The sequence below is a fragment of the Anomaloglossus baeobatrachus genome, chromosome 6 (genome assembly GCF_048569485.1).
Source record: "Anomaloglossus baeobatrachus isolate aAnoBae1 chromosome 6, aAnoBae1.hap1, whole genome shotgun sequence".
Taxonomy (NCBI): Eukaryota; Metazoa; Chordata; class Amphibia; order Anura; family Aromobatidae; genus Anomaloglossus; species Anomaloglossus baeobatrachus.
In genome coordinates, this window is record NC_134358.1 from 132,945,524 (window position 1) to 132,964,338 (window position 18,815).

At 50.0% G+C, this 18,815-nt stretch overlaps 1 protein-coding gene and 1 long non-coding RNA gene across 2 annotated transcripts in view; one reads left to right on the forward strand and one right to left on the reverse strand.

Annotated features, from left to right (window-relative positions):
• Window positions 1–856, reverse strand: part of LOC142317186 (uncharacterized) — a 34,845-nt gene extending 33,989 nt beyond the window's left edge. Inside the window, exon 1 of the long non-coding RNA XR_012754677.1 lies at window positions 173–856. This is a non-coding gene — a long non-coding RNA (uncharacterized LOC142317186). The remainder of the gene's footprint in view (window positions 1–172) is intronic.
• Window positions 336–18,358, forward strand: BPNT2 (3'(2'), 5'-bisphosphate nucleotidase 2). Its single transcript, XM_075353254.1, is given in 6 exon segments — window positions 336–868; window positions 1,251–1,413; window positions 8,549–8,596; window positions 8,599–8,634; window positions 12,121–12,291; window positions 17,314–18,358. Coding segments are annotated over 6 exon segments (1,032 nt in total). The 5' UTR covers window positions 336–520; the 3' UTR covers window positions 17,580–18,358.
• The last annotated feature ends 457 nt before the right edge of the window (window positions 18,359–18,815 follow it).

Genomic DNA, 18,815 nt, shown 5'->3' on the forward strand with positions numbered 1-18,815 from the left:
TTCCTCATTTGTATTCGGGCTGAGGAAAATAAAATGTCAGCCTGCTGGTTATCGTATATCGGCAGAGACTCGCCAATTCAAGATTACAGATGTTTACAGATGTGAGAAAAAAAAGCGGACGTCACACGGACCATCCGTATGCTATGCATTTTTAACATTAGCTGTTACATACTATATGTACAATAAACACGCATTGTATACGGGTCCTAGGAGAGAACAACTCGCCAGCCCTTCATTCTTCCCTATGCGCAGATGTGAGCGCGCCCCGTACAGCGGTTGCTATGGTAACTGCCGGCTGTCGCCACGTGTCCTCCCGTCACTGCCGGCGCCTCCTGCTGACCCGGATGTAGTGCGCGCTGCGGGCACCAGGCGGCGCTGTGCACACCTTCCCTATCACACAGGCCGTAACCGGCTCGGAGGCTGCGGGGCCGCCCGTAGAATGAGCGGCTGAGCTCGTGACGTCATACTCCAACTGCCACCTGCACCCCCGGCCGCGACCCTTCCGCTCCTCCGCACAGTCATGGCGCCGATGGGCATCCGCCTGTCCCCCCTGGGCATCGGGGTGTTCTGCCTGCTCGGCCTGGGGGTGCTGTACCACGTGTACTCGGGCTTCCTCACCTGGCGCTTCTCCTTCCTAATGGGGGAGCGGGCGGGGGAGACGGTGGACCTGCGGGAGCTGCTGGCGGTGGCGGTGCAGGCAGCGGAGTTGGGCGGGGTGGAGGTGAAGGCTGTGCGGGAGAGCAATAAGCTGAACGAGAACCTGAAGGGCAAAACCCGGGAGGGCGCGGACGAGAAGATGACGCGCGGGGACCTGCTGTCCAACAAGAAGATGGCCAACCTCATGAAGAACTCCTTCCCGGGGCTGCAGGTGAGTGTCACCGGCGTGACGTCACGGCCTCCAGTGACGTGTCACTTCACCGCCAATCACATCACCGGTTTTATTTCTAAGCGGAGCTCGATCTCTGTGAGCAGTGATCTGATTGGATGGCAGTGCTGTGAGCTGGCAGCAGGGTCCTGCAGCGCTGGTCTGTGCCTAGCCAGGAGGGGGAAGTATATTGTGCCCCCATAGAACACGTAGCCCCCCTGAGTCTTCCTCTAAAAAGTAACATCTCTCTGCACCCGCTCAAGAGATATAGTTTATATCCGTCTATACCGGTGTCTAAAATGGCTGCCACACTGCAGATGATCCGCTCTCACACCCGGCACGGCCGCTCTTACCATCTGGTGACCTCCATGTTGTTATTCCTCAGGTGAATACCGAAGAGCATCTCGGTGAAGATGACAAGGAGGCGATCTCCTGGGATCACATCATCCCCAGTGAGATAAAAGACATTGTGAAGAATCCAAAACTGGTCCCTTCAGAAAGTATCACCATATGGATAGACCCTCTGGACGCGACACATGAGTACACAGGTATGGAGGGGAGGGGGAGTACACTGGTATGGAGGGGAGGGGGAGTACACTGGTATGGACTGGGGGGAGTACACTGGCATGGACTGGGGGAGTACACTGGCATGGACTGGGGGGAGTACACTGGCATGGACTGGGGGGAGTACACAGGTATGGACTGGGGGGAGTACACAGGTATGGACTGGGGGGAGTACACAGGTATGGACTGGGGGGAGTACACAGGTATGGACTGGGGGGAGTACACAGGTATGGACTGGGGGGAGTACACGGGTATGGACTGGGGGGAGTACACGGGTATGGACTGGGGGGAGTACACAGGTATGGACTGGGGGGAGTACACGGGTATGGACTGGGGGGAGTACACGGGTATGGACTGGGGGGAGTACACGGGTATGGACTGGGGGGAGTACACGGGTATGGACTGGGGGGAGTACACGGGTATGGACTGGGGGGAGTACACGGGTATGGACTGGGGGGAGTACACGGGTATGGACTGGGGGGAGTACACGGGTATGGACTGGGGGGAGTACACGGGTATGGACTGGGGGGAGTACACGGGTATGGACTGGGGGGAGTACACGGGTATGGACTGGGGGGGAGTACACGGGTATGGACTGGGGGGAGTACACGGGTATGGACTGGGGGGAGTACACGGGTATGGACTGGGGGGAGTACACGGGTATGGACTGGGGGGAGTACACGGGTATGGACTGGGGGGAGTACACGGGTATGGACTGGGGGGAGTACACGGGTATGGACTGGGGGGAGTACACGGGTATGGACTGGGGGGAGTACACGGGTATGGACTGGGGGGAGTACACGGGTATGGACTGGGGGGAGTACACGGGTATGGACTGGGGGGAGTACACGGGTATGGACTGGGGGGAGTACACGGGTATGGACTGGGGGGAGTACACGGGTATGGACTGGGGGGAGTACACGGGTATGGACTGGGGGGAGTACACGGGTATGGACTGGGGGGAGTACACGGGTATGGACTGGGGGAGTACACGGGTATGGACTGGGGGGAGTACACGGGTATGGACTGGGGGGAGTACACGGGTATGGACTGGGGGGAGTACACGGGTATGGACTGGGGGGAGTACACGGGTATGGACTGGGGGGAGTACACGGGTATGGACTGGGGGGAGTACACGGGTATGGACTGGGGGGAGTACACGGGTATGGACTGGGGGGAGTACACGGGTATGGACTGGGGGGAGTACACGGGTATGGACTGGGGGGAGTACACGGGTATGGACTGGGGGGAGTACACGGGTATGGACTGGGGGGAGTACACGGGTATGGACTGGGGGGAGTACACGGGTATGGACTGGGGGGAGTACACGGGTATGGACTGGGGGGAGTACACGGGTATGGACTGGGGGGAGTACACGGGTATGGACTGGGGGGAGTACACGGGTATGGACTGGGGGGAGTACACGGGTATGGACTGGGGGGAGTACACGGGTATGGACTGGGGGAGTACACGGGTATGGACTGGGGGGAGTACACGGGTATGGACTGGGGGGAGTACACGGGTATGGACTGGGGGGAGTACACGGGTATGGACTGGGGGGAGTACACGGGTATGGACTGGGGGAGTACACGGGTATGGACTGGACTGGGGGAGTACACGGGTATGGACTGGGGGGAGTACACGGGTATGGACTGGGGGGAGTACACGGGTATGGACTGGGGGGAGTACACGGGTATGGACTGGGGGGAGTACACGGGTATGGACTGGGGGGAGTACACGGGTATGGACTGGGGGGAGTACACGGGTATGGACTGGGGGGAGTACACGGGTATGGACTGGGGGGAGTACACGGGTATGGACTGGGGGGAGTACACGGGTATGGACTGGGGGGAGTACACGGGTATGGACTGGGGGGAGTACACGGGTATGGACTGGGGGGAGTACACGGGTATGGACTGGGGGGAGTACACGGGTATGGACTGGGGGGAGTACACGGGTATGGACTGGGGGGAGTACACGGGTATGGACTGGGGGGAGTACACGGGTATGGACTGGGGGGAGTACACGGGTATGGACTGGGGGGAGTACACGGGTATGGACTGGGGGGAGTACACGGGTATGGACTGGGGGGAGTACACGGGTATGGACTGGGGGGAGTACACGGGTATGGACTGGGGGGAGTACACGGGTATGGACTGGGGGGAGTACACGGGTATGGACTGGGGGGAGTACACGGGTATGGACTGGGGGGAGTACACGGGTATGGACTGGGGGGAGTACACGGGTATGGACTGGGGGGAGTACACGGGTATGGACTGGGGGGAGTACACGGGTATGGACTGGGGGGAGTACACGGGTATGGACTGGGGGGAGTACACGGGTATGGACGGGAGGGGGAGTACACGGGTATGGACGGGAGGGGGAGTACACGGGTATGGAGGGTGAGGGGGAGTACACGGGTATGGAGGGGAGGGGGAGTACACGGGTATGGGACGGTGGAGGGGGGGAGTACACGGGTATGGAGGGGAGGGGGAGTACACGGGTATGGAGGGGAGGGGGAGTACACGGGTATGGAGGGGAGGGGAGTACACGGGTATGGACGGGGAGGGTGGAGTACACGGGTATGGAGGGGAGGGGGAGTACACGGGTATGGAGGGGAGGGGGAGTACACGGGTATGGAGGGAGGGGAGTACACGGGTATGGAGGGGAGGGGGAGTACACGGGTATGGAGGGGAGGGGGGGAGTACACGGGTATGGAGGGGAGGGGGAGTACACGGGTATGGAGGGGAGGGGGAGTACACGGGTATGGAGGGGAGGGGAGTACACGGGTATGGAGGGGAGGGGGAGTACACGGGTATGGAGGGGAGGGGGAGTACACGGGTATGGAGGGAGGGGGAGTACACGGGTATGGAGGGGAGGGGGAGTACACGGGTATGGAGGGGAGGGGGAGTACACGGGTATGGAGGGGAGGGGGAGTACACGGGGTATGGAGGGGGAGGGGGAGTACACGGGTATGGAGGGGAGGGGGAGTACACGGGTATGGACTGGAGGGGGAGTACACGGGTATGGACTGGAGGGGAGGGGGAGTACACTGGTATGGACTGGGGGAGGGGGAGTACACTGGTATGGACTGGGGGGGGGGGGGGGGGAGTACACTGGTATGGACTGGGGGGGGGGGGGGGGAGTACACTGGTATGGACTGGGGGGGGGGGGGGGAGTACACTGGTATGGACTGGGGGGGGGAGTACACGGGTATGGACTGGGGGGGGGAGTACACGGGTATGGACTGGGGGGAGTACACGGGTATGGACTGGGGGGAGTACACGGGTATGGAGGGGAGGGGGAGTACACGGGTATGGAGGGGAGGGGGAGTACACGGGTATGGAGGGGAGGGGGAGTACACGGGTATGGAGGGGAGGGGGAGTACACGGGTATGGAGGGGAGGGGAGTACACGGGTATGGAGGGGAGGGGGAGTACACGGGTATGGAGGGGAGGGGGGAGTACACTGGTATGGAGGGGAGGGGGAGTACACTGGTATGGACTGGGGGGGGGGGGGGGGGAGTACACTGGTATGGACTGGGGGGGGAGTACACGGGTATGGACTGGGGGGGGGAGTACACGGGTATGGACTGGGGGGAGTACACGGGTATGGAGGGGAGGGGGAGTACACTGGTATGGAGGGGAGGGGGAGTACACTGGTATGGAGGGGAGGGGGAGTACACTGGTATGGAGGGGAGGGGGAGTACACTGGTATGGAGGGGGAGGGGGAGTACACGGGTATGGAGGGGAGGGGGAGTACACGGGTATGGAGGGGAGGGGGAGTACACGGGTATGGAGGGGAGGGGGAGTACACGGGTATGGAGGGGAGGGGGGAGTACACTGGTATGGAGGGGAGGGGGAGTACACTGGTATGGACTGGGGGGGGGGGGGGGAGTACACTGGTATGGACTGGGGGGGGGGGGGGGGGGGGGGAGTACACTGGTATGGACTGGGGGGGGGGGGAGTACACTGGTATGGACTGGGGGGGGGAGTACACTGTATGGACTGGGGGGGGGAGTACACGGGTATGGACTGGGGGGGGGGAGTACACGGGTATGGACTGGGGGGGGGGAGTACACGGGTATGGACTGGGGGGGGGAGTACACGGGTATGGAGGGGAGGGGAGTACACGGGTATGGAGGGGAGGGGGAGTACACTGGTATGGAGGGGAGGGGGAGTACACTGGTATGGAGGGGAGGGGGAGTACACTGGTATGGAGGGAGGGGAGTACACTGGTATGGAGGGGAGGGGGAGTACACCGGTATGGAGGGGAGGGGGAGTACACCGGTATGGACGGGGGGGGGGGAATGCACCGGTATGGACGGGGGGGGGGGGGGGGAGTACACCGGTATGGACGGGGGGGGAGTACACCGGTATGGACGGGGGGGGGGGGAGTACACAGGTATGGACGGGGGGGGGGGAGTACACAGGTATGGACGGGGGGGGGGGGGGGGAGTACACAGGTATGGACGGGGGGGGGGGAGGAGTACACAGGTATGGACGGGGGGGGGGAGGAGTACACAGGTATGGACGGGGGGGGGGAGTACACAGGTATGGACGGGGGGGGGGGGGAGTACACAGGTATGGACGGGGGGGGGGGGGGAGTACACAGGTATGGACGGGGGGGGGGGGAGTACACAGGTATGGACGGGGGGGGAGGAGTACACAGGTATGGACGGGGGGGGGGGGGAGTACACAGGTATGGACAGGGGGGGGGGGGAGTACACAGGTATGGACAGGGGGGGGGGGGAGTACACAGGTATGGACAGGGGGGGGGGGGAGTACACAGGTATGGACGGGGGGGGGGGGAGTACACAGGTATGGACGGGGGGGGGAGCGCCCAGGTATGAGGCTCACACCTCGCTGACGGACTGTGGCTTCTCTGTAGGCCTGATTAATAATTAACTATTACATTGGCCTGAGGGAGTAAAACACATAGAATGCAGCTTATTAAGAACCATAGAAAAATAGTGTCCCCAAACACCACCAGCCATAACCTAAAGCTATGTGAGATGAGACAAGTTGTAGAAATCATTTCATAACAGGGTAAGTAATGCAAAGATAATGTCACAGAATTAAAGCAGCCATGCTCACCAGTACTGGTCACAGTAGACCTGTGTGACTGGCGCCCTACACGAGCAGTATCCCTGTGCCTATAGAAGCCTCTGCACCCCCCTCCTATCTCCACCCTATATCACTTGGGCTGATATGCATCCTATAACATCTTATTTTTGGGGGAAGTTGAGGAGGGGGATTTGATATCCTATTTAGTGAATTGCTTGAATATTGGTACATTTTTTTTCTTTACTCTACGTTTCATTTAATAAAACTGATGCATTTTGTTTCCTTAATTGTAAAGGGATCTAGCCTTGTCACCTAGGCCCCACACTGCCCCCAGTATCTGCTGTATTCTGCATAACCAAGAGTTTGGGGTTTGGAGACTCTCCCTATATGCTGATTAGCCAGGTCAAGTCTGGCACAAGCATCTGTGACCAGGAAAGGTTCAGCGTCAGGTGCCATAATCGGGGGAGGGGGTGATGATGTCTCTTTCGGTGCCGGATGTCGAGATCTCTTGTACTGAAGATATAACGGGACAGTGGAGGAGACATCAATCAGTGGGTGTGATTACAGCACCTGAGCAGGACTAGTCCAGGGAAAGGGGGGTGGAGATGAGGGGGGGGCTATTGCTGATTAGCATATCTTGAGCAGCAAGATAAGTGCTCATATCTGCAGAGTTTGGGAACAACAAACATTTGATTAAAATGCAGGAATACGGCTCTGACTGATATGGTGGAAGTTTGCCGCCTTGGAGCACCTGATAGATTTCATTTGAAAACATTTTGTTTTTGTTTCAGATCATTCTATTAGATGATAATTTGTAATTGTAATAGAATTGTCCAAAACTTCCATTGTGCTTTTCTCTCAATGGCCTCAGAGCCCTGATATTACATTATCCCAGGACAGCCCTGGAGGCCTTTGAGACGCCTCGAGCTGTCAGTGTAAAACAGTCAGCACCGACACTCACAGCGCTGATCAACAAGTAAATAATCAGTGCAGCCCAACTGGCCCCTGTACATACTGGAGCCCCGTACAGTCACATATATTGTGTGTGGGAAGGCGGCCTCACAAGGATGCCAGGAATAGTGAGACCTGCCGGAAATGTTAGGGGGCATCTACTGTGACTGCTCATGACATGATGTTGGGGGCTGCTGTGACTGCTCATGACGTGATGTCGGGGGCTGCTGTGACTGCTCATGACGTGATGTCGGGGGCTGCTGTGACTGCTCATGACATGATGTCGGGGGCTGCTGTGACTGCTCATGACGTGATGTCGGGGGCTGCTGTGACTTCTCGTGACGTGATGTCGGGGGCTGCTGTGACTTCTCGTGACGTGATGTCGGGGGCTGCTGTGACTTCTCGTGACGTGATGTCGGGGGCTGCTGTGACTTCTCGTGACGTGATGTCGGGGGCTGCTGTGACTTCTCGTGACGTGATGTCGGGGGCTGCTGTGACTGCTCATGACATGATGTCGGGGGCTGCTGTGACTTCTCGTGACGTGATGTCGGGGGCTGCTGTGACTTCTCGTGACGTGATGTCGGGGGCTGCTGTGACTTCTCGTGACGTGAAGTCGGGAGCAGCTGTGACTTCTCGTGACGTGAAGTCGGGGGCAGCTGTGACATCTCGTGATGTTGGGGCCTGCTGTGACTGCTTGTGATGTGACGCCGGGGCCTGCTGTGGCTGCTCGTGATGTGACGCCGGGGCCTGCTGTGGCTGCTCGTGACGCCGGGTGCTGCTGTGACTAATCGTGGCGTCAGCGGTGGCTGCTTTGAGTGCTCGTGTCATAGTGTGTGTGTGTGTGTGTGTGTGTGTGTGTGTGTGTGTGTGTGTGTGTGTGTGTGTGTGTGTGTGTGTGGGCACATCCTGTGACTGCTCATGTCTTGATATGGGGGGGCATCTTCCGTGACTACTTGTGATGTGGGGGGGCTGCTGTGGCTGCTCGTATGATTACATTTCAGTAGGCAGGATAATCGTTACTACTGAATATGGTGTAAAGTAATAAGACTAGTTCTTATTAATGCTGAAAAGTGTTTTTTGTTTTTTGTTTTTTTTTTCCCCAGAGAATCTAGTTAACTATGTAACTACCATGGTGTGTGTTGCTGTAAATGGAAGCCAATTATAGGTGTAATACATAAACCTTTCACAAAGTTATACCGGTGAGTGAGGTTTTTTTTTTCTTTCATTGTGTTCTGTAGGATAAAAGTATTTCTACAATGCTTATTTACACCTTATAATGCTTTATATAGGGTACTTTACATACAGCGATATCGGTAACGATATATCGTCGGGGTCACGGTGTTCGTGACGCATATCCTTCGCTGTTAGCGATATTGTTGTGTGTGACGATCAACAATTGCAAAACGTCAAAGATCGTTGACACGTCGCTCCTTTTCATAATATCGTTGGTGGTGCATGCCGCTGGTTGTTCGTCATTCCTGCGGCAGCACACATCGCTACATGTGACACTGCAGGAATGACGAACATCTCCTTACCTGCGTCCACCGGCAATGAGGAAGGAAGGAGGTGGGCGGCATGTTCCGGCCGCTCATCTCCGCCCCTCCTCTGCTATTGGGTGGTCGCTTAGTGACGCCGAACGAACCGCCCCCTTAAAGGAGAGATTGTTCGGTGTCTCCAGCAATGTCGCTAAGCAGTTATGTGCGTGTGACGCTGCCGTAGTGATATTGTTCGCTACGGCAGCGATCACCCCCATGATGAAACGGCAAAGTTGGGCGGGTGCTATCGCATGGGCTGTAGGTGTGTAAGAGTAGGATTAATTGTGATTTTTCCTTTTAAGGATAATACCACCATTTGAGAGTCCTCAGTGGTTGATACCTTTTTAATATCTAACTGGTACAGCGATATATTTTTCCTTTTAGTTCATGGGGTTATGATCAGTTTTTCAAGGCACTGCACTGATGTGACACTTTCTTGTCACATGAGTACAATGCCTTAAGGTGTTCATACCCCATGAGCGTTTCCATATTTTTTCCAAATTCACAAACTTAAATGTATTTTATTGGGATTTTATGTATTTTACCAGCACAAATTAAGTATTTGTAAAGTGTAAAGGAAATGACCAGTTTTTCTAAATGTATTAAAACTATAAATTGAAAATTGGGATGTTCGTTTGTATTCAGCTTCCTTTAGTTAATACTTTGTTGGACCACCTTTCACTAAAATCTTTTGGGGATGTCTCTACCAGTTTTGCACATCTAGAGGGTGAAATGTTTGCCCATTCTTCTTTGCAAACCGCTCTAGCTCAGTGTGAATGGATGGAGACGTCTGTCAACAGCAATTTTCAAGTCTTGTCACAGATTCTCAATGAGATTTAGGTCTGGACTGTGACTGGGCCATTCACACATGAATATGCTTTGATCTAACCCTTTACGTTGTAGCTCTGGCAGTCTGCTTAGGGTCATTGTCCTGTTGGAAGTTGAACCTACACCACAGTTGCAAGTTCTTTGCAGCCTCTTAATAGGTTTTCCTTCAGGATTGTCCTGGATTAAACTGCATCCATCTTACCATAAATACTGACCAACTTACCTGTCCCTGCTGAAGAAAAGCATCTTCACAGTATGATGCTGCCACCACCATCTTTGACGGTGGGTAGAGTGTTTTTAAGAGTGATGTTTGTGTTAGTTTTCTGTTACAGAGCGTTTTGCGTTTAGCCAAAAAAAGTTATATTTTGATCCCATCTGAAAAGGTCACCTTCTTTCACATGCTGTGTTTCCTAAAATTCTCACCGCCAAACATGGTGGTGATAGCATCATGCTGTGGAGATGCTTTTCTTCAGCAGCGACAAGGAAGCTTATGAGTTAATGGGAAGATGAATGCAGCTAAATACAGGGCAATCCTGGAAGAAAAGCAGTTAGTGGCTGTAATAGGTTTGACACTGGGGTGTAGATTCACCTTCCAGGGGGACAACAACCCTAAACATTACTGCCAGAGCTATAATAGATGGTTTAGAGCAGAGGTCTCAAACACGCGGGCCGCATGCGGCCCTCAGGTTGCTTCGTGCGGCCCACAGGCCCGTGCCCCTGGTGACTATCGCGCCCGGTGCAGGGGCCGCAGCCCCTGTCAGCGATTTATGTCAGATGAATGTTTTGCTGGCGCTGCGCTCTGAGTCCAGCGCTCTGTGCACAACTATTCCTCCAAAGCTGCATTGTAAACGTTGTGCACAGAGAGCTTGACTCTGCGCGCGCAGCGCCGGCAAAACATTCATCTGACATTAATTGCTCTACCCAGTACGTCATGGCGATATCGTGGCCCCGGAGACTGCGATCGCTTTGCAAATACCTTAGATTCGGGGAGGAGGGGACCTCAGGAGGGGTGGTGTCTCCTCCCCGGACCTACGGAGGCTGTGATTGGCTGACGAACATCACTCAGCCAATCACAGCCACTGTAATGTTTCAGTCATTGAAAATGGCTGAAACATTGAAACCCAGCCATGATCAGTGCAGCTATAGCCCTGATCATTGGCTGGAGCTAGGTGACCTCTGTTTCACCCGCCCCCAGCTCTGATTGGAGAGACCGGCCTTGTGACCGATCTCTCCAATCACTGTGGATCTGGGGCCAGAGACCGCCCCCTCAGCTTCACTCCGGCGTCTGTGGAAGCTGAGGAGAGCGATCGGTAAGTTATAGCCACTTTTTTCCTCTGTGTGGCCCATACACCCAGCCGAGTTTGAGACCCCTGGTTTAGAGCAAAGCATATTCATTTGTAAATGCCCCAGTCACAGTCCAGACCTAAATCCCATTGAGAATCTGTGACAACACTTGAAAATTGCAGTTCACAGACGCCTCTATCCAATCTCACTGAGCTAGAGCGATTTTGCAGAAACTAATGGGCAAAACGTAGATGTGCAAAACTGGTAGAGACATCTCCTCCAAAAGACTTTTAGCAGTGAAAGGTGGTCCCACAAAGTATTGAGTCATGGGGGCTGAATATAAATGCACATCAGAATTATATTTTTTAAATATTTAGAAAATAATTTCCTTTACACTTCCCATATACTTGCTACTGAGGGTTGGTATAGCACCAAAAATCCCAATAAAATACATTTGTGGGTGGGACGTGAAAACGTTCACAGGTCATGAATAATTGAAGGCGTTTTACATGACATTGTGTTCCCAGTTTTCTAATGAGACATGAGGCAAAATGTTATCAAAACATGCAACATCCAGCACGCTGCCTGCAGCAATTCACGGCATACCCTCATCTAAGCATTGGGTTTGGCTGAGGTCTGTCCGTCTGTCTGTGTCTCTGTCACACTTTCATTTCTGAAGCGATTTAGCCAGGCATGTGAGTAGATCACACTGTGAAAGCTTCTTTTACTTCTGTTAAAAGGACCTGTACAGGGTTAAATTTGGCTGCTGTGTCATAGAGCCGTATGTATTGCTGCTCACATTGTTCCTGTGAATGAGACTGAACTGCAATACCGGACATGGCCCATGCACAGCTGGGGCGCTGTATAAAGAAAGGCATTTAGTCTCTGACATAACCTAAGACCGACCTGAAGCTCTTCATTTTGTGTTTTCTAATCAAAGGTGCACTCCAATCTGCTTCCATTTCTGATTATTCCTCTGTGCATGCGATGGATTTTGTATTTCTAAAATCTGATTTTCTTCTCATTTTGTTTTTTAGCTTGGGCTATGGTGGAAGGTGGCTCCAATACAAAGAAACGTACCTCCTATAATGAGAAAACACCAACTGTCATTGTTTCCCGAAGCCATTCAGGGGCAGTGAAAGATATGACCCTTAAGACATTTGGCAACCAGACTAAAATGATATCTGCTGGAGGGTCAGGTATGTATCGTAACAAGATCAGTCGCAAACAGGCCGAATCCTTGGTAAATGGCCCATTTTTCCCAAAAGTAACATGTTCCCTTTAGGGAGTTGTGCCCCCAAATAACTGATGAGAGAATTCTGAATATTTCCAAGCTAAATTAGTAGAGACCCCTAAAAGAGAAATCATGCAAGATTGTACGTGGACCAGCATTTGGGAGGAAAATGAGGGGTGCGTCTTATAATCTGAATGCACTTTACTGGGAGGTGGTGGAAAGGAGTAGCTGGTGTCCTTCGGGGCGTTGGGCTGGTGTCCTTCGGGGCGTTGGGCTGGTGTCCTTCGGGGCGTTGGGCTGGTGTCCTTCGGGGCGTTGGGCTGGTGTCCTTCGGGGCGTTGGGCTGGTGTCCTTCGGGGCGTTGGGCTGGTGTCCTTCGGGGCGTTGGGCTGGTGTCCTTCGGGGCGTTGGGCTGGTGTCCTTCGGGGCGTTGGGCTGGTGTCCTTCGGGGCGTTGGGCTGGTGTCCTTCGGGGCGTTGGGCTGGTGTGTTTCCTTCTGGGCGTTGGGCTCGTTTCCTTCGGGGCGCTGTGCTGCAAGCAGTGAGGCAGGGGCATCCTGAAGATGTTGGTAGTGCAGGCTTCAAATAATGGTGCCCGGAGTCGGCGTATACGCAGATAGAGCTCTCAGCCCAAGATCTCATCTGCGCATGCGCCGCCTCCGGCCCGTTGAACTTCTGGTAGCGGACTTAAGGAAAATGGCGCCTGGAGGTGGCAGGTACGCAGATGAAATCTCGGCTTCTCATTGAGCTGATAGCTCACCCTGCGCACACGCTGACTCCAGGCGCCATTTTTTTTTAAGCCCGCACCGACAACATCTTCAGGATGTCACCGCTTCAGCACAGCAGGCTGCAGATCCCAGCACAGTGCTCCCCGTAGTTTCTGGAAGTTGCCTACCTCCCGTTATAAGACAGACCCTATTTTTTATTTTCACCTTTTTTCTCTAAATTTGGGGTGTGTATTATAAACGAAAAATACGGTATATAATCTTCCTTAAAAGTCCGTTATGACACGATTTGCATGGATGAAGTCAAACACTGCTAGTCCTATACTTCTCTTCATAGAAGACTTTTCAGATGTCTCATTTTCATCATAGACAGGATTACAATGACATTTAATACTTCTATATACAGTAGCAAACACTGGATCTGTCATTCACAATAGGTGATGTCAAGGATCACTCCCTGCAGCCAGCACAGTGCGCTTTACACTGATGAGGGCATGCTTCGAAAACACCGAAATACAGTTCAGTGGGGTCTGAGTCAGTCTATTGCTGCTAATATTCACAGGCCCAACCACGATGTAGGAGGCTAATATTAGGCCTTGTGAACAACTTTAACAGTTTTTACTTTATACGAGTATAGAAGGGATATAAAAAAATGTAAAAAAAAAATAATATATGTTCTACATTTTTTATTTTTTTTTATTCACATAAAATCTAACTTAAATTGGTCATTTTCGGATGGCTCATTCCCTTTAATGTAACTTGCATTTTTGACATTCCACATTACAGCTTGTCATTCTATCAGATTCCTAGAATTCTCGCAGATCACTGTCATTAAATTACATGACACGCTGGCTTTTCACAAATTTAGTTTTTTTTTTCTTTTGTCAGAAATATACTTTGAGATCTTTGCTGTCCTGACAGTTTGGGCTAGTGGCATGTTGGGTGCTGACGATCGGAACTGTTCTGCAAGCAAAGGCAGCATCGGAGAAGTGGCGGGGCAGTGTCAGAGCAGCGCTTGCCAGCTGTAAAGCATATAGCTCTGCCTCTGAAACCAACCTCTGCTGATAGACTGCAGCGGTGGTTGGTAGCGCAGGCAATGAACTGTACACAATAGAATTGAAAATCCCTCTGTTCTTAAGACTTTTAATAAAAGGTGAATGGCAAAGTGGCTTGTTTTTAAAAGCACTTTGCCATTTCTTCCTTTTTAACCAGGTGAGCCACCTCCATCTGATACCTACAGTTAACCCTTCACGACATTTTTTCCATATGTCGTGTCACTTATATTGATGCAGGCTTGCATGCCGAGCCCTGCATCCTTACCAGCAGATGGAGGCTGACTAATTCAGCCATCATCTGCCGCTGTTAACCTGTTAAATGCTGCTGTCAATCTCTGACCGGCATTTAAAGGGAACCTGTCAGGTGCAATATGCACTCAGAAGCACGAGCAGTCCTGGATGCATATTGCTAATCCCTGCCTAACTGTCCCTGTATCTGGTAGCATACATAAAGAGATCTTTCTAAAAGTATTTATAAAGATCTTTTATCGTATACTAATGAGGCCAGGGATTAGTCGTAAGGGTGTGATTTCCCCTGGCTAGTTGGCCCCATTAGCATGTTAGTATGCCCCTGTGGGTGTGTTAACATACTAATGATTGTGCAGCATCAGATGACGGTCGCTCTCACCTCTCCACTGCCATCGTGTCCAAGTCCTGGATTTCGGCTCAGTGCGCATGATCCCAGACTTTCGGTCATGCGCACTACATGGATTTGAAGCCATGACTCGTGCACCCTGCTTCATACTGCGCATGACCGCTGGGTACACGACAAAAAAAAAAACAACAACTTTAAATCGCCCCCTTTTGCCCCCATTAATGTATTAAGCAATTTAAAAAAATACACATATTTGGTATCACATCAGAACAAAATAAATGTGATCAGCAAACGGTGTAGCAAGAAGAAAAAATTCAAAACACCAGAATTATGGGTTGTTTTTTTTTTTTTTTTTTTTTTTTTAAATTCTTTATTTAACATTTTAGAATATAACATAGATGGGTAGGGAACCATCATGACACTTTCTTACAAATTATGACAATGTGGATTCAGAAAAAACTTTAAGTATATTAACAACTTATAACACTGTCAGGTGGTTTCATGAATAAAGAAAAGGGGATGTAAGAACAAGAGGGTGGAAGGGGATGGGGGGGGGGAAATTATGAGGAAGAATATAAGGGGTATAATACGTGAGAAAGTAAGGTAAGAAAGGGGCAGCAACAGGAGCAAAGACAAAGAAAAATAAAACCTGCTAAGTTTTTAAGTTTTCTGTTTTTTTTTTTTTTTTGTTTTTTTTTTTATCGAAATGAGACTTCTCATTGCATGTTGATCAGACACAACTTTTCAACGAACTTCTTAGTATGATAACGATGCATTTAGCCAAACCTCCCAGTCATTTAAATCTTTTCCATGTTTGATTTTTGACAGTCTGATTTTTTTCAAGTGTACCTGTGTGGACTGTCTCTCTGATCCATTCTTTAAATGAAGGTGGCTCTTCACTCTTCCAATGTCTTGTTATGACTATTTTAGCAGCATTAACTATTTGTGGTAACAGAGAATTTTTCCTAAGGAGTGACTTTGAGGGATCTAAGTTGAGGAGAATGAATTCGGAAGATAAGGGTATTTCCGTATTGGTCACCTTTTTAATGTGGTCTCTAAATTTTTTCCCAGTAATTTTGGATTTTTGAGCATTTTTATTTTGGCCGAAAAAACATTGCAATAAAATGCAATAAAATAAGTTATGATGATTGCCTCTTATTATAGCTACCCCAATAAAGTGTCATTAAAAAATCCGCTCGGGGTGCAAAACAACAAGCCCTCGCACTGCCCCATATCCCAAAAGTTGAAACTGTTATGGGTCTTAAAAAATGGCAACAGAACCAAAAAAAAATTATTTTTTTGTGCAAATTTCTGGGGAGGTTTCTACCACTTAAATAGCAAAAAAACCCTATAAATGTGTGGTATCTGCGTAATCGTACTGACCTGTAGTATAATACTGCAAAGTCAGTTTTACCGTATACAAAACATACCAGGCACTCCAATGGCATGAAAAATTAAATTTATATTATAATTACAACTTCATATTCAGTTCCACTTAAATTCTGTTTCTCATATTTTTTCATATACAGTATATATTTTTGTTTTTAATTTTATTTTATTTTTTCTTACATTATAAATCCTTGTTATAAAGAAACTGTAATGAATATATACAATGGGACATTATACCTGTTTTTCTAAAAATTATATCTATGTTCTCACTTTGACAGTTCTGGAAGAAGGTCTAGTTTTTGACAAACGTCAACTGTGAACTGAATATTAAGTTGTAATTATAATAAAAATTTAATTTTTCACACCATTGAAGTGCCTGGTGTTATGTTTTGTATAACGGACTTGGACCCTAACCTCACAGAAGTGCCGTGACATTTTGTTGTTGTAGTTTTACCGTATAGTGAACATGCTAAATAAAAACAGTGTATTTACACTTTATGCAATTTCAACACACTGGATTTTTTTTCCAGTGCATCACACGATAAAATAAATGGTATCATTTAAGTACAACTTGTCCCGCAAATAACAAGTCCTCATACAGCTAGGTGGGCAGAAAAATAAAAAAATGTTATGGTTTTTAGGAGAGGAAAAATATGGAAATGGAAAATAGCCCGGTCATGAAGGGGTTATTTTACTGAACGCTGTCCAAAAAGCACCAGAAAGGGATAGGTGAGGGTGGAGATGGTTGTGCGGTGCTATGGGAGGCCTGAGGGTTACTGTAGGTTGTAGTTGGAAGAGGTGGGAGTCTTTCAGGTTCCTTTTTGAAGGTTTCACTGTAGGCGAGAGTCTGATATGTTGAGACCGAGTTCAAGAGTATGGGGGATGCATGGCAAAAATCTAAGATGCGATTGTGGGAAGAAACGATGAGTGGAGTAGAGGAGGAGATCTTGTGAGGATCGGAGGTTACGTACCAGGAGACTGACTAGGTCACAGATGAATGGGGGAGACAGGTTGTGGATGGCTTTGTGTGTCACACTTGGCCATGTGCATGGTTATAAGCGGTAAAAACTGCACCAATATCAACCAGGAACAAATTTTCAGCTGATAACCTCCATTGTGTCAGTACATGGCCCAAGGGACCTACTGCCATTCTAGTTCATGTACCATGTTGAGGATATATTATATATAATGCACTTAGGTTATTTCGTGTCTTATGTTTTCCAGGATACAAGGTACTTTCTTTACTTGACATAACGGGCAACGACCAAGAGATTGCTGACGTTTACATTCACAACACTTACATCAAGAAGTGGGACATTTGTGCGGGCAATGCTATCCTGAGCGCACTCGGTGGCCAAATGACCACTCTTAAAGGAGAAGAAATCATCTATACTGGGTCAGATGGAAACGAAGGGGGGCTGCTGGCAAGCATCGGGATGGACCACGACGCTCTCGTTGAAAAATTGTCTTCAAAGATCGCATCTAAATAACACTTTGTCCGTCTATCATCACTCCAAGCGACACAGCACATGTATGTTTACGGAACTGAAACGACGGCTGTCACGGCACAGTCTCAATGCATTTTCATGCACACGATTCTAGAGACTTGATATTAAAGTATTTTTCTGCTGTATAAGTCAGAGCTGGGGGTGAAGCTCGGAGGCCAAAATAAGCCACCTTGATGGGATCAGCCGTTCTGGCTTTAGTATGGACGATGATTGGGATGAAGCAGAGACTATTTCTGGATTATATAGGGTGACATTGAAATCTTATTTTAAATACAAGGACATTGCATAGTTTCCACTCCTGAATATTGGTATTAATAAGCATTGTGCCTTTTTGCTTTACTCCTCACAGCAAAATTATTTTGCTATTTAATTTATGCAATTTTTTTTTTTTATTTTTTGGAGGGGGGCGGTGGATTACTGGATTATCATCTCTGCGGTTTCGCTGACTTAAAGAATTATTAAGATATGGGAAAGGTACTACTTTCCTTCAGCTGGGAGCGTTCTGACGTCAAAGAATCACATTACAGATGTTTTAATCCTTATGGTTTGTGTTCGCTAATTATAAAGACACAATCTATGATACTGCTAATACGTGATAACTTACTGTTCTCATCCATCTTCCATTACGTCCCCTGTCCATGTTTGGCTGACGTTTTAGGTTTTTATTTATGCTTTCATTTTCCGATACGTATTATGTTTCATTGTATTCCTGCTACCATGGATAGTGGAGATAAAATAAAAATGACATTTTGTGGGATGAATTGCCGTGTAAATATCATTCTCAACCACCATTCTCCTGAATCAGCTGAAAAGTGTGCATGTGATTGTAACAAGCCGTGGCAAGTAATCTGTAAGGAAACACTAGATTAATGTAGTTTAATGCTGCCCCATTACACCAATGCGTCCGTACCCAGTAATACCAGATTATGCCTCAGTCAGACGTTTTTCATGTCCGTGTTCTGGTTTCTTCGCAGAGTGAACACATACCCATCACATCTGTGGGACGGGTCTGAAAATCCTAGGTCATATGGAAAGGCTTGTTAAAGAGCCACTTTTGACTTTTAGGATTGCTACTTCCTATAGGTGGCGCTTGAGTTTCTTCATCCTCCCTGAAGAGACAATTTGAATATTTCCCAGAGGAGCATTGCAGCTATGAGACTCCTCACCACTGACAGCCAGATTAGTATGTCAGACTTTGCAAGGAGAAAAGTTCTCCCC